Below are 26,227 nucleotides of genomic sequence, written 5' to 3'. Positions count from 1 at the left end.
TAAGTAACCCTGTAAAATGAAATTATAGATAACTCCTGTTAATATGAGAGGCTATGAAAACATGAAGTTTTTTAATGTTTTTTAATTGTTTCCTATTTAATTGTTTTTACTTGTTTTTAAATTATTACTTCCCAGCAATTGCTCTATAATGAATTGAATCGATGATTTGTGTATATTTGTATGTGTAGTATACTTTTATGATTTTAAATTAATCGAATAAAGTATTTTTGACTCTGACTCATTACTCATAACATTATATGAAAAGGTTTATGTAATGTATTAAAATCCATTACATTTCATATGTTTCCTCATTTTTAATATCAGAAAGATTACCCCCTTCTCTGGGGCGTCATCGGTTCTGGATTTAAATCCTATCGAGTCACATGCTTTAAAGTATGTTTTAGCATTTATTAGTTATTTGCTTGCTAAATATTAATGACTAACGAAATATTAAAAGGATTTTCAGTTTCATGGTAATGTAATTTTCACAATTACTAAACTTAAAGCTACCAAATACTATTTGAAAAAATATGTATTAAATGTTCCTAATGTTGAACTACAAGTACTCCATATTTAGAGATCTTGAAAATGGAGCAACACCATTTTAATCTCACATTTACTCCAAAATGTCTACCTTCAGTATAATGAGCTTGTTAAACCACTAAGGTAAAACGGAGGACAGTTATTAACTCTGTTATTTTACTGCCGATTTTCCATATTTTGTATGTTTTATTTTTTCAGATTAAAAGTTATTTATCCCTTGGAGCAGGGACATTTTTCAGAGTTGGGAAGCTGGAAAATTGTGTCAGCGCACAAAATCTTAGGGGTTATGATAAATCCCATTTGTTGATTAAGTGAGAGTAGCAAATAGGCGAAACCCTTTCAGAAAGTAAATGTGAGGAATGTATAAGGTTACAAAGCATGCCTTTACAACACAATTTTTACACTTCAACATCCCTTACAATGCATACATTTACATCGCATGCCATTACAACACATTTTTTAAAACAAAATTTATAACGCATTCCAAACATAACATCATACCTTTACAATACATACCACTACATTGCATTAAAGGTAAGTGTTGGATAGTGTAGGGGTAAAATGTACTATTATAACTATAGGGGGTGCAACAGTAGGGTAAGTGTTGGATAGTGTAGGGGTAAAAATTACTATTCTAACTCCAGAGGGTGCAACAGTAGGGTAAGTGTTGGATAGTGTAGGGGGACTATGTGTTGTAATGGTATGCGTTGTAATGACGTGATGTAATGCCTGCGTTGTAGTGAAATGCATTGTAGTGTCATGGATTGCAGTGACATGCACTGTGATGGCTGCGTTGTAGTGACATGGGTTATAAAGGATGTTGCGATGTAATGACTGCATTGTAAATGTAGTGTGATGTGATGAATGTGTTGTAAAAGTTGTTTCCCAAATGTGGGGGAAAGGAATTCCCTCTGACTTCTTTTTTACAGCAGGTTTCTTTGATGTATTTTAAAGCGTATCGTCCTTAATGTATCAATAAAATGTAGTATAAATATGATGTAACAGAGTCGGATCATTTATAGTTAAAACATTGCAATTCAGAATGTCTTCTGAATGCTGAAAATATTATCCGAGGACAAACTGTGCCTAGGATCTTATTTTGAGATGAGTCGGTTCTTACTTGCTCTTCTTAAATTACAATTGTATTCTTTAAAGATAGATCTGATAAGGTCCATGTGAAGATATCTACCATTACACAGTTTCGACATTGGCGAGCTACAAGACTGTGTACATTAGGTTTCAGAATATCTGTTTAACTGCTTGCAATGGCCTTCTAAGATTTATTGAGGCCGAATGGTATGAATGCATTACCTGACCAAAGTGGCAAGTAAATGTATTGACTGTTAAACTATCCCTTTCTTCTATAAGCAATTCAGTAGGCTTGAAAAATTTCAGATCTAGTTGTTATTAATCTGTTTGATGTCCTTTCAGTGTGTGTATCTTTCTCATGTGCTGAGAAAAAAACAAATCTTTCAATTGATCAAAGCAAGGAAGTGCAAAGCTGAAAGTTGTTATTCATGTATCATTTTAGTAGTTCAAGTAGGGAACACTGTTCTTCTTTGGAAACTGATACATTCCTTGCATGTTACTCATCCTGTTTCTGAAGAGTAATCATTAGCTATGGGCTACCATGTTGAAATTGTTCAGTGTAGTGGTTCACTATAGATTGTCTTTGTGATGTGCCAGCTTACTCATACTTACCCCTGTTTGATTTTGCAGCATCACTGGCTGGAATGAGGCTGGAAGAAGGAGACATTGCAGTAAGTTAAAGCACCCTATAACATCCCTTATTTTCCTCTGTTCAAACGTTTCACCTCCCTAGCTGTGGAAAGTATTTAAGTGCCCAGTTGATAAATACTGCTTCAGTCTGGCTGTTAGCTTTCCTTCAGGGCTCCAATTCATGCACTAATTCTGACACTAATGCACAGGATCCGCTGATCACCTAACACAAGTTACATGGAAAATTGCAAAAGTAGGCCCACAACCATGGAGCACCCTTCATAAGAATAATGCACAACCTGCATATGATAATAACATCACTTAGTTGGAAGATCACAAATCCTGTTCTTCCATCCCCCGAAAAGCCCATCTCTGGGGAAAACCCGCCAGCTGATGATTGCAATTTACAGAATGAGACTGCCAACCGCACCAACAGGTCAACGAATTGGCAAATGCTGCGCTGTACAAGAAATGCATAAGGTACAAGTTACTTATCTTCGGTAACAATGTATCTGGCAGTGACAATTCTAGCCGCAGATTCCTTAACGTAGAATAATCCCCAGGCGTGAGACTGGACCCAGAAAACTTTCTTGGCCAGCATCCCTGCGCGCCGGAGGGGGGGCGGTGCCACGCGACTCCGCCTGCTGTCCTCCTCAGGCGTGACATCAGCGAGGTCACATAAGCCTCACCCCGGCATGCTGACGTCAGTTAGTTTGCTTCTGAGACCGTTTCCGCGCCACAACACAAAGCCATCCCAACAAAACTGAGGAGAACATGGGAACACTGTGCGGAAAAAACAGATAGACAAAATAAAGAGAAACAAAGGTGAGAAACACCTCCAGGAGGCACCAAGGCACCAGAAGGCGACAACAGCAGGCCGGAGTAGGAAAAGAGCAGAGCACCACTCTGAGGAACAACTGGTGCAAACCAAGGCGAAAGCACCAAGTGACAGTAAAGCACTAGCAGGCCAGAGGAGCGAAGCCATAGCAAGAAAACATAAGCACCACTCCGTGGAACCACCTTGCAAGCCAGGGCAAGAGCCATCCTGGAGGCACAAGCATGAGAAAGTGTTGTGACAGAAAGAAAGAGAAAGAAAGTCTGCAACTACAAGGGAAAGGGCCACAAGCCCGAAACAGAGGAGCAACAGTAATCCATCTCCAGACTATACTGACAAGAATGGCCATACCTCCTGAAAGGAGGAGTAGGTCAAGGACAGGCAAAAGAACCCCCAACAAAGAAGACCAGGAGGGGATCAGAACTCTAACAACAGAGAGGAAGAGCCAGAGTAGGCCCTCACGCTGGAGGGAAACCAACCATAGGGATGCCTGACCGGAAGAAAAAGCAGAGGACACCCATTGAAGATAAGACACCTAAAGAGAGGCAACTGCAGAAAACCCAAGTAGAGGGTCCTCGCAGAACAGGGGGAAAGGTGAATCTGCGGCTAGAATCGTCTCTATCAGATACATCGTTACAAAAGGTAAGTAACTTGTACATCTGATAGAGACTTCTAGCCGCAGATTTCTTAACGTAGAATAGATACCCTAGCCATACCCAAAGGGGAGGAGGGTCTGCGAGAGGACCTCTCCAGCTTCAGACGAGCACAAGATCCCCAACAGGGGACCAGTCACGGGGACAGGGAAAAATAGTCCTGTCCACCGCAACAGGGGATGAGTCACAGACCCTGAGCTGAAGAGAACCTCAGAATTGTGGAGGAACACCAGCCTCACAGGGGATGTGTCATAACGACAAAGAGACAACCCAGCCTCTATAAACAGGAGAAGCAAGTTTAAAAAGAAGGGGCAGGGCTAGAAAACCGTCCCGAACGACCCCAAAAGGGGACCGCCCCGGACGGAACCAACCCACTAAGTAGTGGAACTCCAGCCTCAAGCAGCAGACAAGAAAGGGACGGCTGCACTGCCAAAGGAAAACAGACGGAAGAAGAAAGAGAAGATCGCACCCGCGACATACCGTGACACCACTGAGAGCAGAGGCCCAAGGACGACCACACCTCCCCAGCACATGACAGAGCTATATATTAGCTACCACTACCCCACATAGGGCATGTTACGTCCCAAGAACATGGGAACCCTCTTAGGAAAAAATATCCACAGCAGAGGACAACAAAGAAGACTCACGGAGGAACCGCAGATGGCTTGCCAATCAGCCAAAAAGAATACACAGAAGGCCTAATCTCAGGGCCAACACAGCTGACCATCAGCCAAAACCACAATCAAAACAAAAGCCTGATCCGCAGCCAACAGCACCAAAGTCTAACAAAAGGACCGGAAGGCACAATAATCACACAGACCACACACAACCGGGGCTACTCGCAACAAGGCCCAAGAACACAATGGAAGAACACCTCTCCAAACCAGAATGACTCACTGGTCCCTGAGGGGGGAAGGAGGAGGAGGAGGAGGACGAAACTCTGCCAGAAACCTCTGAATGGCAAAGTCTGCAGGGGCATGGAACAAAAGAGTGCCATCAAAAGGAAGGTCCACCAACCATTCCCTAATGTTCTCCGGGAACACTCTATCCCGTAGCCAGGCATGTCGGCGAAGGGCCACAGAAGAAGCCATGGTACGACCAAGCACCTCCAAAATGTCCAGAGCGGAGCGAAGAATGAATGAAGCCAGCTCCCGGCCATCCAACACATTGTGCTGCAGATCAACACATGCACCCTCACAAGAAACAGGAGACAGAAGGGACTCCGCCGAGTCTCACAAGCAAGAAGTGGCCCTAGCCAGGACACACAGAGTGCGCTGGTGGAGGCGAAGCTACTGCACCCCCAGAAATCTAACCAGCAGGCCTCCCGTGATGGGGGAGACGACACCGATGGCAGGGAGGGAAAGGAAGTCTGTAGAAGAGGACCCCTGGTAGAAGGGTGAAGTGAAAGACAGACAGAGTAATGCGGCGCAGGGCAGTGTCGGTGCAGAAGTTGTTGGGGCACCAGGTCCCCCATGGTGGGCTGCCCCCAAAGTGAAGTGTAGATCGAAGCCTCGAAGGGAAGAAGCTCCTGACCACCAGAACCCTGATGCAGGACCTCCAGAAGATGATCTGTGGGGAAATGGGCAGCTGGATCGCCCATGCGCAAGATAACCACTGCCGTAGAAACAGCCTGAGCGAAGCCAGCACTCTCCTCTGTAGGGACCCGTGGTGGGGAAAGCAGCTCCTCTGTGGGCGACGACTGCAAGCTAAGGCGGCTGTCAGATTTGGGGGTCTTTAGTTGGCACAGGTAGGTACTTGTGAAAATAGGGACCCTCTCCTCTAGTCAGAGAAAGGGGATTACACACCTAAAATAACCCCTTCTCACCCTCTAGGTTGCGTGGCTCGAGCAGTCAAGGCTTATTTCAGAGGCGTTGTAAGTTAAGCATTTGTGACCACATGCACCCTCCTTCTCCGGAGTTGCGACGGCAGTCACAGCGACGGCGACACGCTCCGACCTCGTTGCAAGATTCTTCTCCTGATGCGGTGCAGTGCGACAACTACAGCGGCGTAACCCTCCTTCTTCGGAGTTGCTACGGCAGAAGCAGCGACGGCGACATGCTTCCTCTTCGTTGCGGCACGCTTCTCCCCGATGCGGTGCAGTGCGACAGTTCCAGCGGCGACACCCTCCTTTCTCCGGAGTTGCGACGGCAGACACAGCGACACGCTTCTTCTCGTTGAGTCGTGCTTCCAGCTCCTTGCAACACGCAGTTCCTCAGAAGGCCCAAAACAGCAGCAGACACTTCCAAAAGAACCCTGGGGAGCTGGAGGTGAAGTCTGTTGTCTCTGAGACTTCAGCTGGAGGCAAGCTCTTTTCCAAGCCCTTGGAGATCCTTCACAAGTTGAAAGCAAAGTACACAAAGTTCCTTTCTGCTTCCTTTGGCAGTAAGGCAACCACTGCAGGCCAATCCCCAAGCAGCCCTTCAGCTTGGGAATAGTCTCTCCTCAGTTTCTTCAGGCTCCTCTCCTCGATAAAGGTTTCTTCTTGTAGTCCAAAGTGATCTAATTTCTTGGGAGCAGGGTCCCAATATTTATACCCAGAAATCATTTGTTCTCTGAGGGTAGAGGGGCTTTTGTCCAGTCCAAACCAGTCCTGAAGCACTCTGTTTACCAGACTTCTCCTTTCATTTCACAGTGCAGGGCATGTACATCAGACGTCCCACAGGAGGTGGAGCCAGCATTGTGGAAGGCAAGTACAGTCCTGGAGCACTTTTTTGACCGGACTCCTTCTCTTTTTTCAGTGTGCAGGGCAGAGACATCAGCCGCACCCCAGGGGGTGGAGCCAGCATTGTGGAAGGCAGGCACAGCCCTATTCAGAGTTCAGGTGCACTCCTCCCTCCCATCAAGATGCAGATCTCTCTATTCACCACTGGGTGACTCAGCCTGTCTCCCGGAATTCCCCAGCCCTGTCACTCACAGAAACCAGACATAGGAATACACATCCTAGCAGAGGCAGGTTTGAATGGTTAGACAAGCAAAGACCTACTTCCTAAAAGTGGTATTTGCAAACACAGAATATTAAAATAAACTTTACTAAAAGATGTATTTTATTATTATGAGTTCAGGCATACTAAACTCGAATTTCTACCATGTTCTCTGAGCCTGTTAGGATTATAAAATGTAACAATTCTAACAGCCCATTCTGGCCTATGGAGAACAGGTAGCCTTGCAATAGTGAAAAACGAAAATGGCTGTAATTCACTATTAGGACACGCCACACACACCAGTGCTTGTCCTACCTTATACTTACAATGCACCCTGCCCTTGGACCTTCCACAGGGGTGACTAATATGAAGAAAAGAGAAGGTTTAGGGACTGGCAAGTGGGTGCACTTGTCCAGCCAGCATGACAGTACCCGACTGCACGCAGGCTCTGCACTGGCAGACCTTAGACACATTTTACAAGGCTGCTGCAGTGGGTGGCATAACCAGTGCTGCAGGCTCACCAGCAGCATTTGGATTACATGCCCTGGCAGACTCAGTGCACTAGACTAGGGTCTGACAAGTAAACCAGCATAGCCAAACATGGAATCCCTAATCCATACATCAATTTACAATAGGGATCACTTGCACTGTGGCACTGAATAGCAGTGGCACAGTGCCCAAAGCATCTAACACCAGCAAAAATACATGAGGCAACAGCAAAAATGGAAGGGAATCCCACGCCAATGATGCCAGGTCTAGCAGCGGCCGTCCCCCAGTCCCACCGGAGGAAGGAAAGGCCAAGATCGGAAAGGGAGGAAAGGGGCGGAGGAATGGGGGACCCAAGGTGCCTCCTTTGAAGACTGCGGTCGCGGTGACTGCAAGGATCCGTCCTTAGACGATGCTGGGGAAAAAGCCACAACACGGCGACCCGTTTTTGGAGAAGACAAAACCATAAACCGCCGAACCTCCGGGGAGGAGGGGGCATCTGTAGACGAATCAGCAACCCAACGTCAGCCAGGCACCGTAGAGTCCGTGACCGGGCGCAGGTCAACGTCGACCAGCACTGCAAGGGACGCCGGAACGAGCTCCGCCCCAACGCGCGGTGCAGTAGACCGCGGCTGGGCCGGAGTCAGGGTGGCTAAAGAATGGCGCCGAAAAGGCGTTGACTCAACCCCCAACGAGGCAGCCGTCTGAAAGGAGGGAGGAGGGGGGCTTGAGGACTCGCCCGACCCCTTGCCGGCCCCTATGGCGCCGCCAGGGCCAGCAACTGCCGACGCCTGAGCGGCATCACCTCAGCCTCAGACAAGGCCGCCTGCCCAGAGGACCGATGGGGACTCAGTGACACGCCCCGAGCCCCGGCAACCTCCTGCGACACCACAGGGACCCCACAAGGGTTTGCAGTGATACAGAGGAGCTGTGGTCTGAAGGAGGGAACCCCGAAGTGTCGCACCCCGACGGCACCACACCCTCCGAACCTGGAGCCGAACCTGCGCTGGGGCCTGCGCCACCAGCACCACGGCAGAAGTCCCTGCACGCCGCAAGGGATCAGCAGATGTCCCAGGAGGAGGAGGAGAAGCCAACAAGGCCTACAAGGCTGCCGCTTAGGCCTCCATCTGGGCTCTAGTTCCCCTTGCGCCTGGAAACAGCAGATAGGGTGATGACGCGCGGGGCCGCACCAGCCACGGAGAACCCACACCCCCAACACTTCGGGGACCTGCCCTCGGGGACAAACTGCAATAGTTACCAACAGGTGGGCAACACTCTTGCGGCCTGGGAGAAGGATGATGTCGGAGACGCAGGCGGTGGTTCTTGAAACCGTCCGCCGGGGACAGACGCGGTGACGATGCCAACCTGGACATACGTGCCGAAAGGAGTTTCATCCGGCGCTCCTGCTGGGACTTCGGTTTCAGTTGCTGGCACGCCTCACAGTCTGTGGAGTTGTGGTGCTCTCCCAAACACCACATGCAGATGGAGTGAGGGTCCATTGCCGCTATCTGGCACGCGCAAGTTGAACAAGTTTTGAAGCCCGAAGGCATTCGCACACTGTTCTCAAGAAAAATGCCCAAGGCGAAAAAGGGAGGCTTGAAAAAAGCTTCACCAATTTCATTTAAAAATATCCAATGCGATACTTGGAGTTTTAGGGAAAGGCGTTATCACTCTTTCCCATTACCAACGTGTTTGTGTTTATATACAGTTGCAGTGAAGGGGCAGTGTCTCTGAGTTAGACATGCGTATACATCGCGCATGCCTTTTGAGAACTACAGACCTCTACAATGTACAATAATCACTGCCTCTTTTTTCCTTTTTTTTTTCTCCTTTCTTCTCTTTGGGTGGCGCACTAACCCTGTTACCCACGGGACTATGCGGGCACCCATAAGGTTGGGGAGTCTGTATACAGTCCCCGGACTGCGTCCCTATGTCCATTTCGCATGCGCTGGAGACTAGCGCCTCTCGCCTTGCGCATGCGCATCAGAATTTATCGGTCCCTGCACTCGTCGCAGCGGTCCTGCTCCGGTGCTCCCTGAGAGACACGTCTTCCGATGGGGTTCCGCTGGAAAGATTCCAGTGAGCTGGGTCCCGCCATGTTGGTGTTTAGGCGCGAGATTAGTCCACGTGTGACTAATCAACCTGGCATTTGCCTCCTATATTAGGAGGACGGGCAGAGTGTGAAACACCTCCACTTCCGCTCGTTAAACACAAGAGGTACCGACGGACAGGTAAGGAGAAGCAGCACTTGTTTGTTGCACTGCCAGTGTCCTTACTAGTCAGTTACTGCAATTGGCACCGGCATATATTGCCTCCATACTCTCACAACCAGGCTTCCTATTAAGGGGCATTTGACTTGTATTGTAATTGAGGAGTCGATCTAGACCAATAGTGCTCTCCACTAACTTGGCCTACAACACGCTTAATATTTTTTGTCTGGATCAAACATCATAATTTTATCTGAATACGTGTGTTACATGCAAGTACTCTCACTGGGTTTGAGTAGCAGCAATCCAGAGGCATTTACTAGTGCCTCTGTGGCTAACTTGCTATACCTATATACTTCTGGCATTTGGAGCCGTTATTGTTTCACTGCTAACCTCTGTGTAGACAACTTTGTGGTCTGATTATTGGGTTTCTATCACACGATTGTTGGGTTTTTGTGTAGAGTACTTTTGGCTGGGCATATAAGATGATGTGCACTTATTACCCCTTTTTCCTACACTACAGAGCGGGGCCTCATTCTCCCGAGCGGTTGCCGGGTGAGGTGAGGTCATCACCAACACAAAGCTGGGTGAGTATCACTATGAGGAAATGCCTCTACGTGATGTCGCTACTATGCCTTGTTTTTTCATCAATGCGGAATATAAACTGTTCATGCAGGTGTGTCGTTTTGTGCTGTGGCTGTGTATTCGTGTGGATTCATGCAGGCGACATCATTCTGTTTTTGTTGTACTATTTTTTATCTTTTGATAGGAAGAAGTCTTGTCTCCCTCCCTCCAGCGAAGAATGGAGAGCAAAAAAGTTCTGGTAGATATGTGGCCTCTTACGAGCGCAATCTCCTTACTGTTCCTCACATTTAAATAATGTTAGTTGTAGTAGTATCTCTGTTTGATAGGTCCTGAAGAAAGCCGGGGTAGTACCCCCACAGGCTGAAACATGTCGACCACCTCACTAAACGCCATCAGAGTAGTAACTGTTGCAACTACTCGGCGTGTTTTTAAACTTGTGATACCTAGATCTCTATTTGAACATTCTTGGAGTCTAAGTGATCTATTTTAGTCATCACCATTATTTTGAGCACTGCACTTGATGAACACTACTAACGTAGAGGAACGATTGACATATACTTTCTATGTTATTCTGACACTAATATGGTCAGGAGTGGTTTTGAATAATCATCAACTCCCACATGATGAAACTCCACCAACTGGGTGGTCTGATGGAATTTATTCAAACCTGTGTGACTATTCAGTCTTTTGTCTCATCTGCATTTGCATCCTATTGTGTCGCAGTCACATGTCCAGACACACACCACCTCCAGACCTGGTCTACTCTTTTGTGTATTTTCTAGGCTTGAAAACAGGCCAGGAGTACACAATTCGGCTCCGCGTTGCAAGCGGAAAAGAAGAAAACTGACGTCAGCGTGCCAGGGTGGGGCTTATGTGACCTCGCTGACGCACACCAGCGGAGGACGTCGGGCGGAGTCGCGTGGCACCGCCCCCCGGCATGTAGGGATGCTGGGCAAGAAAGTTTTCCGGGTCCAGTCTCACGCCTGGGTATTATTCTACGTTAAGGAATCTGCGGCTAGTAGTCTCTATCAGATAGCAAAAATAACACACCAAACAAAGCCTGCAGGCTGACCTAATGAAACTATTTGCCTTATTCTGGATTGGGAATTGGGGAGTTCAGAGTGGTGCCTGCAGGTCATTCACATGAGATAAGTTCCTATGATTTTAACCAGTGGCATTTAGGTAAAAAAAGTAAAACTATTACAAACATTCATTGGCACCAACTAAAGCCTAAAACTGTTTACGTATTGTTCTTACAAAGGTACCCAAACACTAACTATGAATATTAGTTAGCTAATCCATTCAACAATAGTACATCAAAAGCTATAATTTTCACACTTCTGTGTCCCAGGAGCAGCTGAAAAGTAGTTTTTACATACTTGCACTTAAACGTGCAACACCCACTTTGATGCGCAATCGAAAAAAGCTAACTTTACGTTCACCTACAGTCCGCCAATCACTCCTCCACCACTGCCATATATGAAGAAGAGTCACCTCAGAAATGCATCACACGCAGAAAGTGTAGGATATTTCTAAGGGAAATCCACGTATAGCTTCACTAAATTGAAACAAACATTCTGAATAATGTATGGCATTAAAGGGGCCTAGGCAAAGACTGACATCTCTTTACGATGTCCATCAATCACCAGCATGTTTCATGTTGTATTGGGCTCATCTGTGTGATGAAGTGGCCTCTTCATCTTGAAGACTGCACTCAGGAGATAATGTTCTTGTCCTAGCATGTCAGTAAGAAATAGGTGGGCCGACTACCTTGTCTTACAGACCTCAGTATCAGCATCTTTATCACTTATATATTATCAGAAGTGCCTCCACTCTTTCCAGGCTCAGGAGTGACCCATCACAAGTGATGTACTCCAGTAACTCACATTTTTTGTTGTGCAAGCAGTATTTATTACCAATACACTTCTTAGGAAAGGACAGGCAAAGTAAATAATGACACTCCTTATGAAAGAATGATCCTCGCTGTGCCTTGTCACTTGCTGGACATATTACAGTTGTGCCCCCTTCTGTATGGAGTCAGTCCTCTTTTGCTAACTACATAGACATGTTTGGATCCAGTGCCAAATCAGCACACATCTGATGAGCAGTTGATACTGTGAAACTGTATACAACAAATTTCTCCCGCACTCCAAAGAGCACACTGTCAACTTCTGCATCAATTTGATCCCTGTTAGCTTTGGAAACCAAGGGGTTAAACTTGGATTTTGTCTCAAAGTGTAATGATGCCCTCAAGGCAAAGTCAAAGGTACATTTCTTTGTGTTCATCCTCAGGGTGACAGACTTTTTTTATTATTAATGATCACTACTACTTTAGGCCATTATTAAGAGTGCCATAATATTTGAGTGCATGCTACATCTTGTAAATATGGGTGCCACAGAGTGTGTATTTACCTGGCGTGGTAACGTCACAATGGGCATAACTAATGCATGTTTTCCTGTTCTGAGCCACAAAACTTGCAATGGATGTTACTGTGCGTGCACCGATTCTCAAAGGTTTTACCTGGCACAATTTGTGTGGAAGAGCATACAGTATTACAGCAAAAGCTAAGGGGGAGTACACTACCTGGCATACCGTCACACAATTTGCCCACCACTGAACAGCACTGCCAGAACACGCACATTTAAAGTGTTACTCTCTTCTAAAGAAGAACATACATCCAAAAACATGTTTCTAGATATACACAGCAGTGGGTGAATACTAATTGCTTACATATGAATGCAAGCAAATCAGAAATCCTCCTCTTAGAAAGAAATGCTCATTCTTGGGCATCCTCCTTCCTTAGGGCCACTTCCCGCTCCTAAGATCTCCATTAAAAAACTAGGATTCTGGGTGGATAGTACTCTATATTTTGAACCACAGACCAAATCGGTAGCAGGCATGTGTTTTTGGGCTCTTGAGAGGGCTTAAACCTATTCTGGGTTTCTTAACCCCTGGCATCCGTCAAACTATCATTCAGGCAGGTATGCTATCCTGGTTGGATTACTGCAACAGTTTGTACCTGGGAGTCAATAAATCACAAAATGCTGCGGCCAGGTTGCTGTTCTCCTTTCCAAAATTTTCTCAGCTTTTGGTCTTCTCCACAAATTGCATTGGCTCCCGGTGGATAGGTGTGTACATTTCAAGACCTTGTGTATTACCCATAAGATCTTGCACTCCAGGGGGCTCCTAAAATTGGCTAATTTGGTATCTCTATTCCAACGTCCTATGTGTTAGGCCTGTTTGAATGTGGCCACTATCCCCCATGTCAAGAGAGTAAGAGCGGGAGGCCACTTCTACTGTGCTAATTCCAGAGCTCTCTGAAACGCCCTCCTTCTCCCTATCAGGCTCCTTCAGAACCATTGACCCCCTTCCCGAATGTCAAAAAATGTTTGGGCCCAGTGCCTTCTCTTAAACAAACAAACAAACAAAAAATATTTTCTATTTAAACTCGGTCCTATTCCCTATGAGGAAAACAGACTGCATTAAAATAAATAAAACATTTGCTTTAATTAAAAGCAATCACAGATATAGTGGTCTGCTGTTTCCCACAGACGACAATCCCTGTGATGGCAGCAAATCATATTGGGCCGCAATTTGTGACCTACCGTATTAATATTTAAGATGTTGGTCAAGTTGCACCCTACCTCAATTTGGTATTTCACAAAACAACCTATTAGTACTTAGGTTGGTTTGCAAACTTGCAAAATACGCCCCTGGTCGCAAAATACTGGTTGTAAGCTGCAACCAATGTTTAGCATCTCTGGCCATGTATTATTACCCTGTGAGCTGCTCATTGCTCTCTGCAGTGATTCATTCCCCCAAACAAGCACAGTTCTTCTTCGGAGCCTGCCTCAGCAGTGTCTAATGCCATTGATGCAGAACACCAACAATGTCTGGTCTCTATTACACCCAATATCTCCGTCTACCACCACCTACACTTCCTCTCTTTCTGTAGGTCCCTCTTGCAGGGTATTTTTTATATTCCTGCTTTCTTTGTCACTGTTGTCCCACATTTTACTTCCTTCTTCAATCTTTTCCGCTTTTTTTTGTCTTTCTTTTTCTCGATCGAAGTCTGATGTTAAAAGATAAGTCTCATATCCCAGAAATGAGTACTTGTGCTCGCCATCTGAACCCAGAGGTGTAGCTTCGGGGGGTGTTTGGGGTGGTACACAACCCTGATAAACATATTTTTGGATACATAGTTGGTTACAGATGCTCACAGTTATATATGGTGAGGATTTCAACAGAAATGTTTACATACACATAGACAAAAAAGCAAACATACTCTCCCTCTCTCTCTATATTGAAAGTCATCAAAAATGTTGGTTATTTTACTAAATATTGTGTTTTCTTTCACTTAGTACTCCTACCAACCCGCATCCACCTTTCTTTCCACTGTCCCTTACTCCTCTCTCATATGCCCTGTTAGATGTATAATGTATTTTAACATTATACCCAAGCGTCATTTTTGGAAAATCGGACGCTCGCCCCTCCCCCCCCCCCCCCCCCCCCCCAACCCAAATTTTACTAACTAAGCTTCGCCCCTGTCTGAAGGCACCAATGAATCATTGTTCTAATTAAAGTTGTGTTTTGTTTACAATGCACAGTGTTCCTACGTATATTGCAGTTGCTATTGTGTGAACGCTTGTCCGCGCCCAGACCCCCACATCCTTTGCCTGTCACCCGGGCTAGCCTGGCACAGGGTACGTGCAGAGAGTGCATAATGCTTCATTTCATTCTCTTGGCAGGTCAGCCTTGGCACGAGTGACACCCTATTTCTGTGGATTAACGAACCAACTCCTGCTCTAGAAGGCCACATATTTTGCAATCCTGTGCAGACGGAATCCTACATGGCGCTCCTATGGTAATGGCATGAACTATTAGTTAAGTGCACGTAATTCATTCTTGGTATGTGTAGGCTGCTGGACTGTGAAGAGTAAGCACTTAGCCATACATCTGCAAAGCGATGCGTGTAATGGACGTGGGGCGGTGGGGTGGAGGGAGTGGCTGAGTCATGGGAGTCGCGAGCAACGCTCATTGGTCGGCGTCTGCCGCCTGCTCCAAGTCTCCAACTGCCAAAGCACTTAGGGATCTCGCGCAGGAAAAGCTGGCGGCACGAGACGTAGCACGAGGGATAAGCGTTCTACAGCACTGTTATCAAAATGCAACAACGACAGTGTCTTTTTGTTCCCAGACTAATAGACTCACCACTGTATATATTTAATTTATGTTAGAAATTCAATATATATATATATGCATGTATATGCATATCCATCATAGCTCCTACTACTGTCAAATTATCTACCCAAATTTACACCTGTCTATGAAGTGCCATTTTCCAAGTCAAAAACCACCTGCCCACACCAGTGGGTAAAACAAAAAATACAAAAGAGTAAAACCACCCAAGGTAGTACTTAATATAATCTTTTATTCTTGCATTATGAAACTGACCACTGTTATAAGAGAGAGAAAAGAGTGTGTGTGCGTGTGTGTGTTATTATAATCTATCTGCTGCATGTGTGTGCATGTGTGTGTGTTATTATAATCTATCTGCTTACCATCAGATCTGGGGCCTCATATATGAGAAATGACGCATCGCTGCGTGAAAGCAGCGATGCGTCACTTCTCAGTGCGCACTCCTTGCGACATTCCTGATGCGTCATATTTAATGTATGACGCATCATGTCGCAAGGAGTTACAGATACGTCAGTATTTCGGATGTATCTGTAAGTGCAAAAGTGACGCATTGCTGGAGTGTGTCACAAAAGTGACGCAACTCCAGCAATGCGTCCTTTCACATGGGGCAAGCCCCATGTGAAAGGGCCTGCGTCAGTCTTGTCAGTCTTACGCCTGCTGTGAGGCAGGCGCAAGATTTTGACGCAACGGCGTCCTAAAAGTGACACAGCGAAATCTCATAGATTTCACTGCGTCACTTCTACGACCCTTCCCTGCGTCAATACGCCCCCCTTGCATACATTATACCTGGCGCAGGTATAATGTGGCGCAGGGGTTTACAAAGTGACACATCTACCTTGATGCGTCACTTTGTAAATATGGCGCAACAAGGCGCATTTTTTACGCCGCTGGTGCGTCACAAAAAGTGACGCACCGGCGGCGTAAAAGTGACGCACAGCCTCATAAATGAGGCCCCTGGTATTTTCTGTGTTTTTATCCGCCCAAAGATACACCAAGCTATATACTTTTACGTTCCAGTTTTTCTTGTTGCCAAGTAAAAATAAACATAATACTTTTGAAGAAACGGAGATTTAGCTGTAGAAAAATAAATCAAAAGTAAAAGAACCCTGCAATGTTCAGCGAGTAAAAAGGGCTGAGGGTCTGGCCTGTGAGTGCCTTAGCAAGTGGGAAGCAGATTTTCTGACAATAAAAAACAAGTTATTGATTGCATTTGTGTATCAAAAAATTAGCCTCCAAGTTACTAAGACCTGGGCTCTATTACGTTATCTGCTATGCAGTTGAGTTGTGAAACGTACAGTAACAAGGGTTAAAAATATATGATTTATAGTTCACATTCAAAAAGACCAATGTAAGCATTGTGCATGGTACAACAAATCTACTGTAAGACTTAAAATTAGTCTTTATTTAGCACAGTTCTGTCGTTTGTAAGTACTGTAAAAGTCAGGTGTTAATTTTAATCAAATTAATGAGGCTCAATTTGTTAACCTCAGGAAAGTCCTGGCCTGTTTATATTTTAAGATGTCACCTGCAGGTCTCACACACATCAATAAAAAGTGCTTGACTTAATGCGCCATTTTGCTTTCTACAGCGGATGTCACTGTACCAAGACTCTCAAAACGCGCTTCTATACAAACCGCAATATTCTTAGCTTTCCTATTACTGAGGCATCAAGAGGGTTTGAAAATAGCAATAATGAAAGTAATCTATTATGTGTATGGCTTTACCTAGAACACTTGCTTGGGCAAATCTTATTTTCCTGGTTCAAATCTGCTCAAATGTTATCGACCCAGGAAGGATGAAAGGCATAGTCAACCTCACCAGGCTATGTATTTGCTACATGTGGATGAAACAAAGAGCTCACCAGCAACTGCTCATTTCACTGATCAATTGCTGTAACATAATACATCGCTACTCTACAGTGGCGAGGCCAGGCCTTTTGCGGTGGTCCAAGCCTTTGCCGCCCCGCGGTGGCCGTAAAGGGGGGGGGGGGGGTGATGGCGAAATAATCCTGCGTTGGCTGCCCCACGTGGCCGCAGGTAAGAGGGGTGAGGCGGGGAAGGCCTCCACCCCCAATACTCGGGCTGCTCGGGGCGGACCGCCCCCCCCTCCACCCCCACTGCTATTCTGACCTACAACAGTCATTCACATGGCTACCACAATGTTACTCTACACTGCACTGATGTGCCAGTTGAGAGAAATACACAGTGCTCTTACAGTGTAGCTTTATATTGATCTGTACCATGCATCACTATCCCTTTAGTGGCACTTCCACAGAGATCTCTGTGCCCCTCTATTTTGTATTTCATCATGCAATAATATTCAATGACATCCACAGAGCTCTGTCAATGCACCTTTACACAGCCTTGCATCGTGCACTAGCATAAAGACAGCAAGATATATATGGAACTCTGGAATACACCTATCTTGATATGCATCATGCACTGGTTTACAGGTATTTCTTCACCCAGACTATTCTCACAGAGCACCACTATCATGGCCCAGAGGATGGATTTGCATCCTATTGGTGAAAGCTGATTTGCACTGCATACTTTTATCTCAGTACTGAGTTGTCTATATGGCTCCTTTAGTATGCTCCACATCTATATCATGTACCGATAACTCATAACTCCCTGCTTGTAGCGTGCACTGATATATCAGTTGTTCTACAGTACACTGCTCTACTTGAATCCTGCATTGGTAAAACGTGGTTCCTAGGGTACACCTCTCTGCTTGTGTCCCACAATGATCCATCGTGGTTCCTAGGGTACACCTCTCTGCGTGTGTCTTTCACTTGGACATCGTGGGTCCTACGGTACACTTCTCTGCTTGTGTCTTGCACTGATACATCGTGGTTCCTACGGTACACCTCTCTGCTTGTGTCTTGCACTGGTACATGTTAGTTCCTACGGTACACCTCTCTGCTTGTGTCTTGTACTGGTACATTGTGGTTCCTACAGCACACCTCTCTGCTTATGTCTTGCACTGGTAGATCGTGGTTCCTACTGTACACCTCTCTGCTTGTGTCTTGCACTGGTAGATCATGGCTCCTACAGTACACCTCTCTGCTTGTGTCTTGCACTGGTACTTCTTAGTTCCTACGGTACACCGCTCTGCTTGTGTCTTGCACTGGTACATTGGAGTTTCGTAGTTCCTACGGTACACCTCTCTGCTTGTGTCTTGCACTGGTACATCTTAGTTCCTACGGTACACCTCTCTGCTTGTGACTTGCACTGGTACATCATAGTTCCTACGCTACAGATCTCTGCTTTTGTCTTGCACTGATACATCGTGGTTCCTAAGGTACACCTCTCTGCTTGTGCCCTACACTGGTACATCGTGATTCCTAGGTTACACCTCTCTGCTTGTGTCTTGCACTGGTACATCGTAGTTCCTATGGTACAGATCTCTGCTTGTGTCTTGCACTGGTATATCGTGGTTCCTAAGGCACATCTCTCTGCTTGTGTCCTACACTGGTACATCGTGGTTCCTACGTTACACCTCTCTGCTTATGTCTTGCACTGGTAGATCGTAGTTCCTATGGTACACCTCTCTGCTTGTGTCTTGCTCTGGTACATCTTAGCACTGATACATCATAGTTCCTACGGTACACCTTTCTGCTTGTGTCTTGCACTGGTACATCGTAGTTCCTACGGTACAGATCTCTGCTTGTGTCTTGCACTGGTACCTCATGGTTCCTATAGGACACCTCTCTGCTTGTGTCTTGCACTGGTACATCGTGGTTCCTACGGCACACCTCTCTGCTTGTGTCTTGCACTGGTAGATCGTGGTTCCTACGGTACACCTCTCTGCTTGGGTCTTGCACTGGTACATCTTAGTTCCTACGGTACACCTCTCTGCTTGTGTCTTGCACTGGTAGATCGTTGCTCCTAGGGTACACCTCTCTGCTTGTGTCTTGCACTGGTAGATCTTAGTTCCTACGGTCCACCTCTCTGCTTGTGTCTTGCACTGGTACATCTTAGTTCCTACTGTCCACCTCTCTGCTTGTGTCTTGCACAGGTACATCATAGATCCTATGGTATACCTCTCTGTGTCTTGCACTGGTAGATCATTGCTCCTAGGGTACACCTCTCTGCTTGTGTCATGCACTGGTACATCTTAGTTCCTACGGTCCACCTCTCTGCTTGTGTCTTGCACCGGTACATCTTAGTTCCTACTGTCCACCTCTTTGCTTGTGTCTTGCACCGGTACATCATAGATCCTATGGTATACCTCTCAGCTTGTGTCTTGCACTGGTACATTTCAGTTCCTACGGTACACATCTCTGCTTGTGTCTTGCACTGGTACATCTTAGTTCCTACGGTACACCTCTTTGCTTGTGTCTTGCACTGGTACATCGTAGTTCCTATGATACAGATCTCTGCTTGTGTCTTGCACTGGTACATCGTGGTTCCTTCGGTACACCTCTCTGCTTGTGTCCTACACTGGTACCTCGTGGTTCCTACGTTACACCTTTCTGCATGTGTCTTGCACTGGTACATCGTTGGTCCTATGGCACACCTCTCTGCTTGTGTCCTACACTGGTACATCATGGTTCCTATATTACACCTCCCTGCTTGTGTCTTGTACTGGTAGATTGGGGCTCCTAAGATACACCTCTCTGCTTGTGTCTTGCACTGGTACATCTTAGCACTGGTACATCTTAGTTCATATGGTACAACTTTCTGCTTTTGTCTTGCACCGGTACATCGTAGTTCCTACGGTAAAGATCTCTGCTTGTGTCTTGCTCTGGTACATTGTGGTTCCTACGGTACACCTCTCTGCTTGTATCCTACACTGGTACCTCGTGGTTCCTATGTTACACATCTCTGCTAGTGTCTTGCACTGGTAGATTGGGGCTCCTACGATACACCTCTCTGCTTATGTCTTGCACTGGTACATCTTAGTTCCTATGTTACACCTCTCTGCTTGTGTCTTGCACTGGTACATCGTAGTTCCTACGGTACACATCTCTGCTTGTGTCTTGCACTGGTACATCGTGGTTCCTACGGCACACCTCTCTGCTTGTGTCCTACACTGGTACATCGTGTTTCATACGTTACACCTCTCTGCTTGTGTCTTGCACTGGTAGATTGGGGCTCCTACGATACACCTCTCTGCTTGTGTCTTGCGCTAGTACATCGTAGTTTCTACGGTACACCTCTCTGCTTCTGTCTTGCGCTAGGACATCGTAGTTCCTACGGTACACATCTCTGCTTGTGTCTTGCACTTGTACATCGTGGTTCCTACAGCACACCTCTCTGCTTGTGTCCTACACTGGTACATTGTGTTTCCTACGTTACACCTCTCTGCTTGTGTCTTGCACTGGTACATCGTGGTTCCTACAGTACACCTCTCCGCTTGTGTCCTACATTGGTACGTTGTGGCTCCTACGGTACACCTCTCTGCTTGTGTCTTGCACTTGTACATCGTGGTTCCTAGGTTACACCTGTCTGCTTGTGTCTTGCACTGGTACATCGTGGGTCCTACGGTACACCTCTCTCCTGGTCTCCTGCACAGGTACATCATGGCTTGTTCGGTACACCTCTTCACATGTATCCTGCACCGATATATCAATGACTCTTACAGTATGCTCTCTACCTGTTTCATGCACTTATATATTAAAGGACACCTTTTTGCCTGTAGCAGGCACTGGTATATCATGGCTCCTGGCATCCCTCGCTACTTGCATGGTGCACTTGTGTTTCATGGCTCCTGCAGGACGCCTCTGTACCTGTATCATGCACCTGCCTTTCATGGCTCTTCCAGTATGCCACTACACTTTTATCCTGCCCTGGTATGACGTGGCTCATAAAATACATCTCTATACTTTGATCATGCCCTAGTATATAATAATCAAACCAAATGCAATTTTGCAAAGTATCCCTCTGGCCTGCTTTGCAAATTGCATTGATATCTCACTACTCCTCTTTATTTCAAAAAGCCCCTCTGCTCTGACATGCCATGCGTGTTTGAATCCCAGTACTCACAGTGACTCTCAGAGCACTCTTAAAAATAAATGTGGCTCAACACATTCCTTACCACTGAGTATAGAAAAACGATGACCTGTTATTAACTACATTAAGGTACATTGCGTTTAACTGTGCTTTATAAGTGATGTCTATTCTATCTGTACAGCTCAAGTGCTTATATAAAGCAATCTAAAATCGGATAAAAAATAAAGTGAAGCCTATCCAACCATTCATCAAGACTCTATATTTTTAATAAAAAGAGCGTAAGGGGGTGCAGAACCTTGTAAGACTGCGTACCAGGCCACTGCATCTGCCCGAGATGCTCATGAGTGACCTTCTGGCCACTTCTTCAAATGACAGTAAGTTAGTTAAGGGTGATTTACCAGTTGAAACACTCCAAGTACAGAGATGTGTATTTAATATTCAGGTTATGTGGCCCTGGGGCAGTAAAATAGTTCGGTATAGTAGTCATAGTAATTTTCTTGCTGCAATATTTGGTTTATCCTGCAGGTCCCAGCATCCAGGGCACCAAGCATAAAGGTGAGGAAGGGGGTGTAATGTGCCTGTTGCTCAGATCTAGTTGTAAGGGGAATGCTACAAGTTGTAACCCATCTTTGGTTGAAAACATGAGTATATTTAAATAGAGCTACAATAACTTCTATTTCACAAAGTTGGTGGTGGAACTCTTGGGTGTATTCAGTGCTTAATTTGTGAAAAACATAAGTGCAGGGGTCCTTTTCAGGAGGCGTTGGAACTTAAGACACCCATTGTCCCTGCCAACGTTGGCAATAACAGTACCAGCAATACTACTTGCCATCACGCTCATATAAGTCTGACAATTTAGACCATCCAAGGCAACCAAAACTTTAAGAATGGCTTAATCCACTGGCATACCAAAACGTGAGGTTGCCCCCCTGCAAGTATGTGGACGGGCCCCCTCTGGACTCAATCAGGAGCTCTCCAGCCAGAGTATCATGCTGTGGGGGGCCCCTGGAGCTTGGGCCCATCCCACACCGCGGGGGATGCAGGGGTCAGTGTTACGCAACAGGCTTAGTCGGCAGGTATTCATTGTTTTGAATGTATATGGGATTAATATTCAACTGTTGTTGTGCTCATCTCTACATTTGACAAACACCACCACCATGTGCAGACTGTTATAAGTGCTGATGTTGCCAATTAAGCACTGGTGTATTGTATTCTAACTGTTCCTCCCTGGATCTTTCAAAACAGAGACAAATTTAAAAGATATACACATTTTCCACAAGGAGATGTGAAAACCAGTACCACCGTGCTAAGGTGGGTCAGTTGGGTATTAGGAGCATACATAAGGGAAGGCTAGAGCACTTCTGCTTAAAAACAATTATAGAAGGGCTACCATGTATTTGTATTCTCCTCTCTTCTGCTCCATGTCCCAAAAAAAACAACCAAAACAGTGCTGAATAATAGGGGTGTGCAAATATTTTTTCCTTGTAACTTTCAGGATGTTCCCTGGAAAAATGTTGCCACTGCATGAAGTTTTGAAGTACAATGCTTTCCACACATTTACGAGAAATTGTGACCTTTGTGACAAATTATGGAGCAAAAGGTAAACTTGCAGATAAATAAATATACATACATTTCATATTGCCCCATAGAAAAACTCTGCAAACTGTAAACTTGCACCCTAAGGTCTGTGTACATTTTCCCCCTTGGCTGTGTTGAATTGTAGTGAAAATTAACTAGGAATGTGAGAAAAATGGTCTAACAATGCTAAGAAAAGCACTTCACAGGCAAAGGAAACTTAAACCGGGAAACGTCAGGAATGGCAAAAATTAAGAGCTTTGTAAAACATCACCTCATAAAAGTAACTTTTCACACCCGTATGGAGTACCCTGCATTCACCCTACGTCGCATTACCCTATGGCAGCAAATACATTTTGTGACTAGCTCAAGAAAATACTTTTCACTTAAGTAGCTTGTCTGAGTCAAAAACAAGATCCTCGTGCATGTACTCACACCCTCCTATTCTACAGGTGAAAGATGTCTGAAAAAATATATCAAAGCTTCATTAGGGCGGGTGTATATACCTGGAGAAGTGCTAGCCCCACATTAACGTAGAACACAGACACTTTCAACCCTTACTGTAGGTTCAGGAACCCTCTTACCAATCAATAATGCACTTTTAAGGCGGTGAGTGTTCCCCGACCCAATGCACATGCCTCTGGATTGGAATATGAGGCTTCCTCCCAGTCTCCATTAAACAATTATTATAAAGTGCGTATGTAATCCTGTCAAAGTCTTTAGGTTACATTACTTTTGGAGTCTGTTGGTAGTAAAAAAGCTCAGTCAGTTGATATCGTATGTTTGGATCTGTTCTGTTATGTTATGTTATTTGGGGATTTATGTAAACTGATAGGTTGGAGCAGAGGTGTGGTGCAGCGGCCAGGGTGATTGACTTCAGAACCTGGGGGCTCCCGGTTCAATCCACGGCTCCGGTGGCAGATTAGCCCAGCACCATTTGACTCTGGGCAATAGCTTGCTTAATCTTCTCAACGGCCCCCAGCGCTTAGAGACCCTTACAGGTGATTGTTCGCGCTTTACAAATGTGGATTATTATAAAAAAAGAAAGGGAAAACAGATAGAGGATCAGCTAATTATAGGCCATGGAGAACAGCCAGGTTCTTTAGAATTTCCTGAACCGCATGTAGTCAGCCTCCAGCCTAATAGAAGTAGGCAATGAGTTCTAGAACTTCGGGCCCAGATAGGAAAACCGGGTCCCTAGGCACCGTCAAAAAAATTAAGATGTTTCGATCTAAGATTACTCTGAGGCAGGTGCTTTCTGATGCATGAGAGAATGGGCCGGTTTCTTGAGTTGCTTTGAAAAGGATGCGTCTGATTTTAAACATTGCACGCTGGTCCACTGGAAGCCAGTGGAGCTCTTTAAGTAGCGTGGTAATGTGACATCTTCTATCCTTAAGATGTATGATTCTAGCTGCATAATTCTGAATCATCTGAAGACGGTGTCCCAGATATAATGGAATGCCAAGGTAGAAGGCATTTTCATAATCTAATTTTGAAAGGACGAGGGCAATAACAATTTGAACGCTGGCCTCTCTACTAAAGAAATGTCTGATCTTACACAGTTTACGAAGTTTGACAAAGCTGGCAGAAGTAACTGTGCTAATTTGGGCGCTCATAGAGAGGTCCGAGTCAATGTGAAGACCAAAACTCTTGATCGCTGGTTTGGGGCCGCACCTAACTCAGGTGGCCAGTAAGAGAGTGTCCAGTAAGTAAGTTTGTTGCTCGGGATGATTATCTCAGTTTTTTTCAGAGTTGAGTTTTAATTGGTTCTTATCCATCCAGGTTTTTACATACATCAAAGAGCTCCTAACAAAATCTTTGCATTCGGTGGAGTTCTCCAAAGTAAAAATCAGCTGCATGTCGTCAGCGTAGTTGACTCTAAATCAGGGGCCGTATGTCAATTTTAAAAAGGATCGGTGAAAGGGAGGAGCTCAGAGGGATGCCACATCTCATTTCAACAGTGTTAGATTTGTGGGGCGAAAGCCACCCCGATTGTTTACGGTGCTCTAAAAAGGACCCAAACCAGTCGAGTACCGAGCCCCGAAGACTCGTTCCGGCAATATGGTCCAACAAAATTTTGTGGTTCACGGTGTCAAATGCCGCAGACAGGTCAAGGAGGATCAGAGCATGAGTGTGATCAATGTCAACCTTTACTTTAAGATCGTCCAGGACGTATAGAATCACAGATTTGGTGGAATGCGCAGGGCGGAAGCCAGCCTGGTGAGTGTCCAGAGACTTGGATGGTTCTAGAAAAGAACTGAGGCAGGATGCAACATGAGTTTCCAGTAATTTTGCTGGAAACTGGAGCAATGATATCGGTCTGTAATGCTCGAACTTTTTAGGATCTAAACCTTGTTTATTGTTTTTAAGTGCAATAACTACCGCTTACTTGAAGGCTGACGGTACAGTTCCCTGGGACAGAGAGAGATTAAGGAGCTCAAGAAGGGTATTGGGGAAAGCCCGATAGATTGCTTTCTTTGTATTAATGGGGCATTCCTCCTTGGGGGAGCCAGATTTAACCTTTGCTACCAATTCCATAAAACATTCCCTATCTAGCATGGGTAAGGTGTTGAGAGAGGAAGGATTAGGAGGAACCACACTGTCTTCAATAATAATATTGTTACAAACAATGGAGTTTTGAATTTCTTTATTTTTTCCACAATGAAAGAGTTCAGATCATTAAATAGTTCCTGAGTGGCCTTAACATGTGGAGCCACGTGGCTCGGATTGGAAAGTTCTTTCACAAACCTGAAAATTTCCTTAGAGCTATTATCAGAGTTGAGTACTTTATTAGTGAAGAAAGCTCTTTTGGCCTCAACAATAGCTATTTTTGTACTCATGTAGTTTTGCTATATATTTTGTTTTGGCCTCTATTTAGTCAAATTTCTGCCATTTCCGTTTGGCTCGGTATTCCAACTCCTTTGTGAACCATTTGGATGCTTCATGTTGGCTAAGGTGAGAGTTTTTAGTCTGAAGGGGGGAATGTATGTTAAATGACTTCCTTTGCCAGTCAGTGATCTCTCTTTCCCTATTGCCTAAATCTCCTTCAGAGGAAACCTGCTCACAGGAGAGAGTATCCAGGAGTGCTTTCAGATCAACAAGATTCCAATTTTTGAAGGTGCTTCTAGAGTGGGATAATTGTTTCAGTAGTGACGGGTTATTCAGTTTAACCCCTTCCATGCTGGGCCGATTTTTCTCGTGTGCTAGGCTTATTAAAGAATCAATGGCTTTATGACGGCCCCCAGCCGTCATGAGCACACGAGCACTGTAATGCATGACGGATGGGGGCCGTCATCAGCATGGAAGGGGTTAAAGCTAATGATGTACGGATCTGACTATATGCATGGTTGAGTTACCAAGTTGTGTAAGGTAACACTAGTAGACCACATTTGGCCAAGATTGTGGCCTCCGGTATGCGTAGGAGAATGAATATGTTGGGTGAGGTTGAGGCTGATGAGGGATTCCGTAAACTTGCCTCATCTACTTCATTGGCCCAGTAGTTCAGATCGCCGGTGACCAAAACTTTATCATAATCTGTGGTCAAAGACGCAA

The 26,227-nt window shown here is 45.5% G+C and overlaps 1 protein-coding gene across 1 annotated transcript in view; it reads left to right on the top strand.

The window, feature by feature from the left end:
• The window catches only part of XYLB (xylulokinase), an 894,017-nt gene that overhangs the window by 314,110 nt on the left and 553,680 nt on the right, over positions 1-26,227 (top strand). Inside the window, exons 11-12 of the mRNA XM_086941458.1 lie at positions 2,263-2,303; positions 14,699-14,814. Of these exons, the coding sequence (XP_086797584.1) occupies positions 2,263-2,303; positions 14,699-14,814 (157 nt within the window). The remainder of the gene's footprint in view (positions 1-2,262; positions 2,304-14,698; positions 14,815-26,227) is intronic.

The sequence above is a fragment of the Lissotriton vulgaris genome, chromosome 10 (assembly GCF_964263255.1).
Source record: "Lissotriton vulgaris chromosome 10, aLisVul1.2, whole genome shotgun sequence".
Classification (NCBI taxonomy): Eukaryota; Metazoa; Chordata; class Amphibia; order Caudata; family Salamandridae; genus Lissotriton; species Lissotriton vulgaris.
Note: the sequence above shows the minus strand (reverse complement) of the source record. Positions and strands in the feature narration are given on the sequence as shown.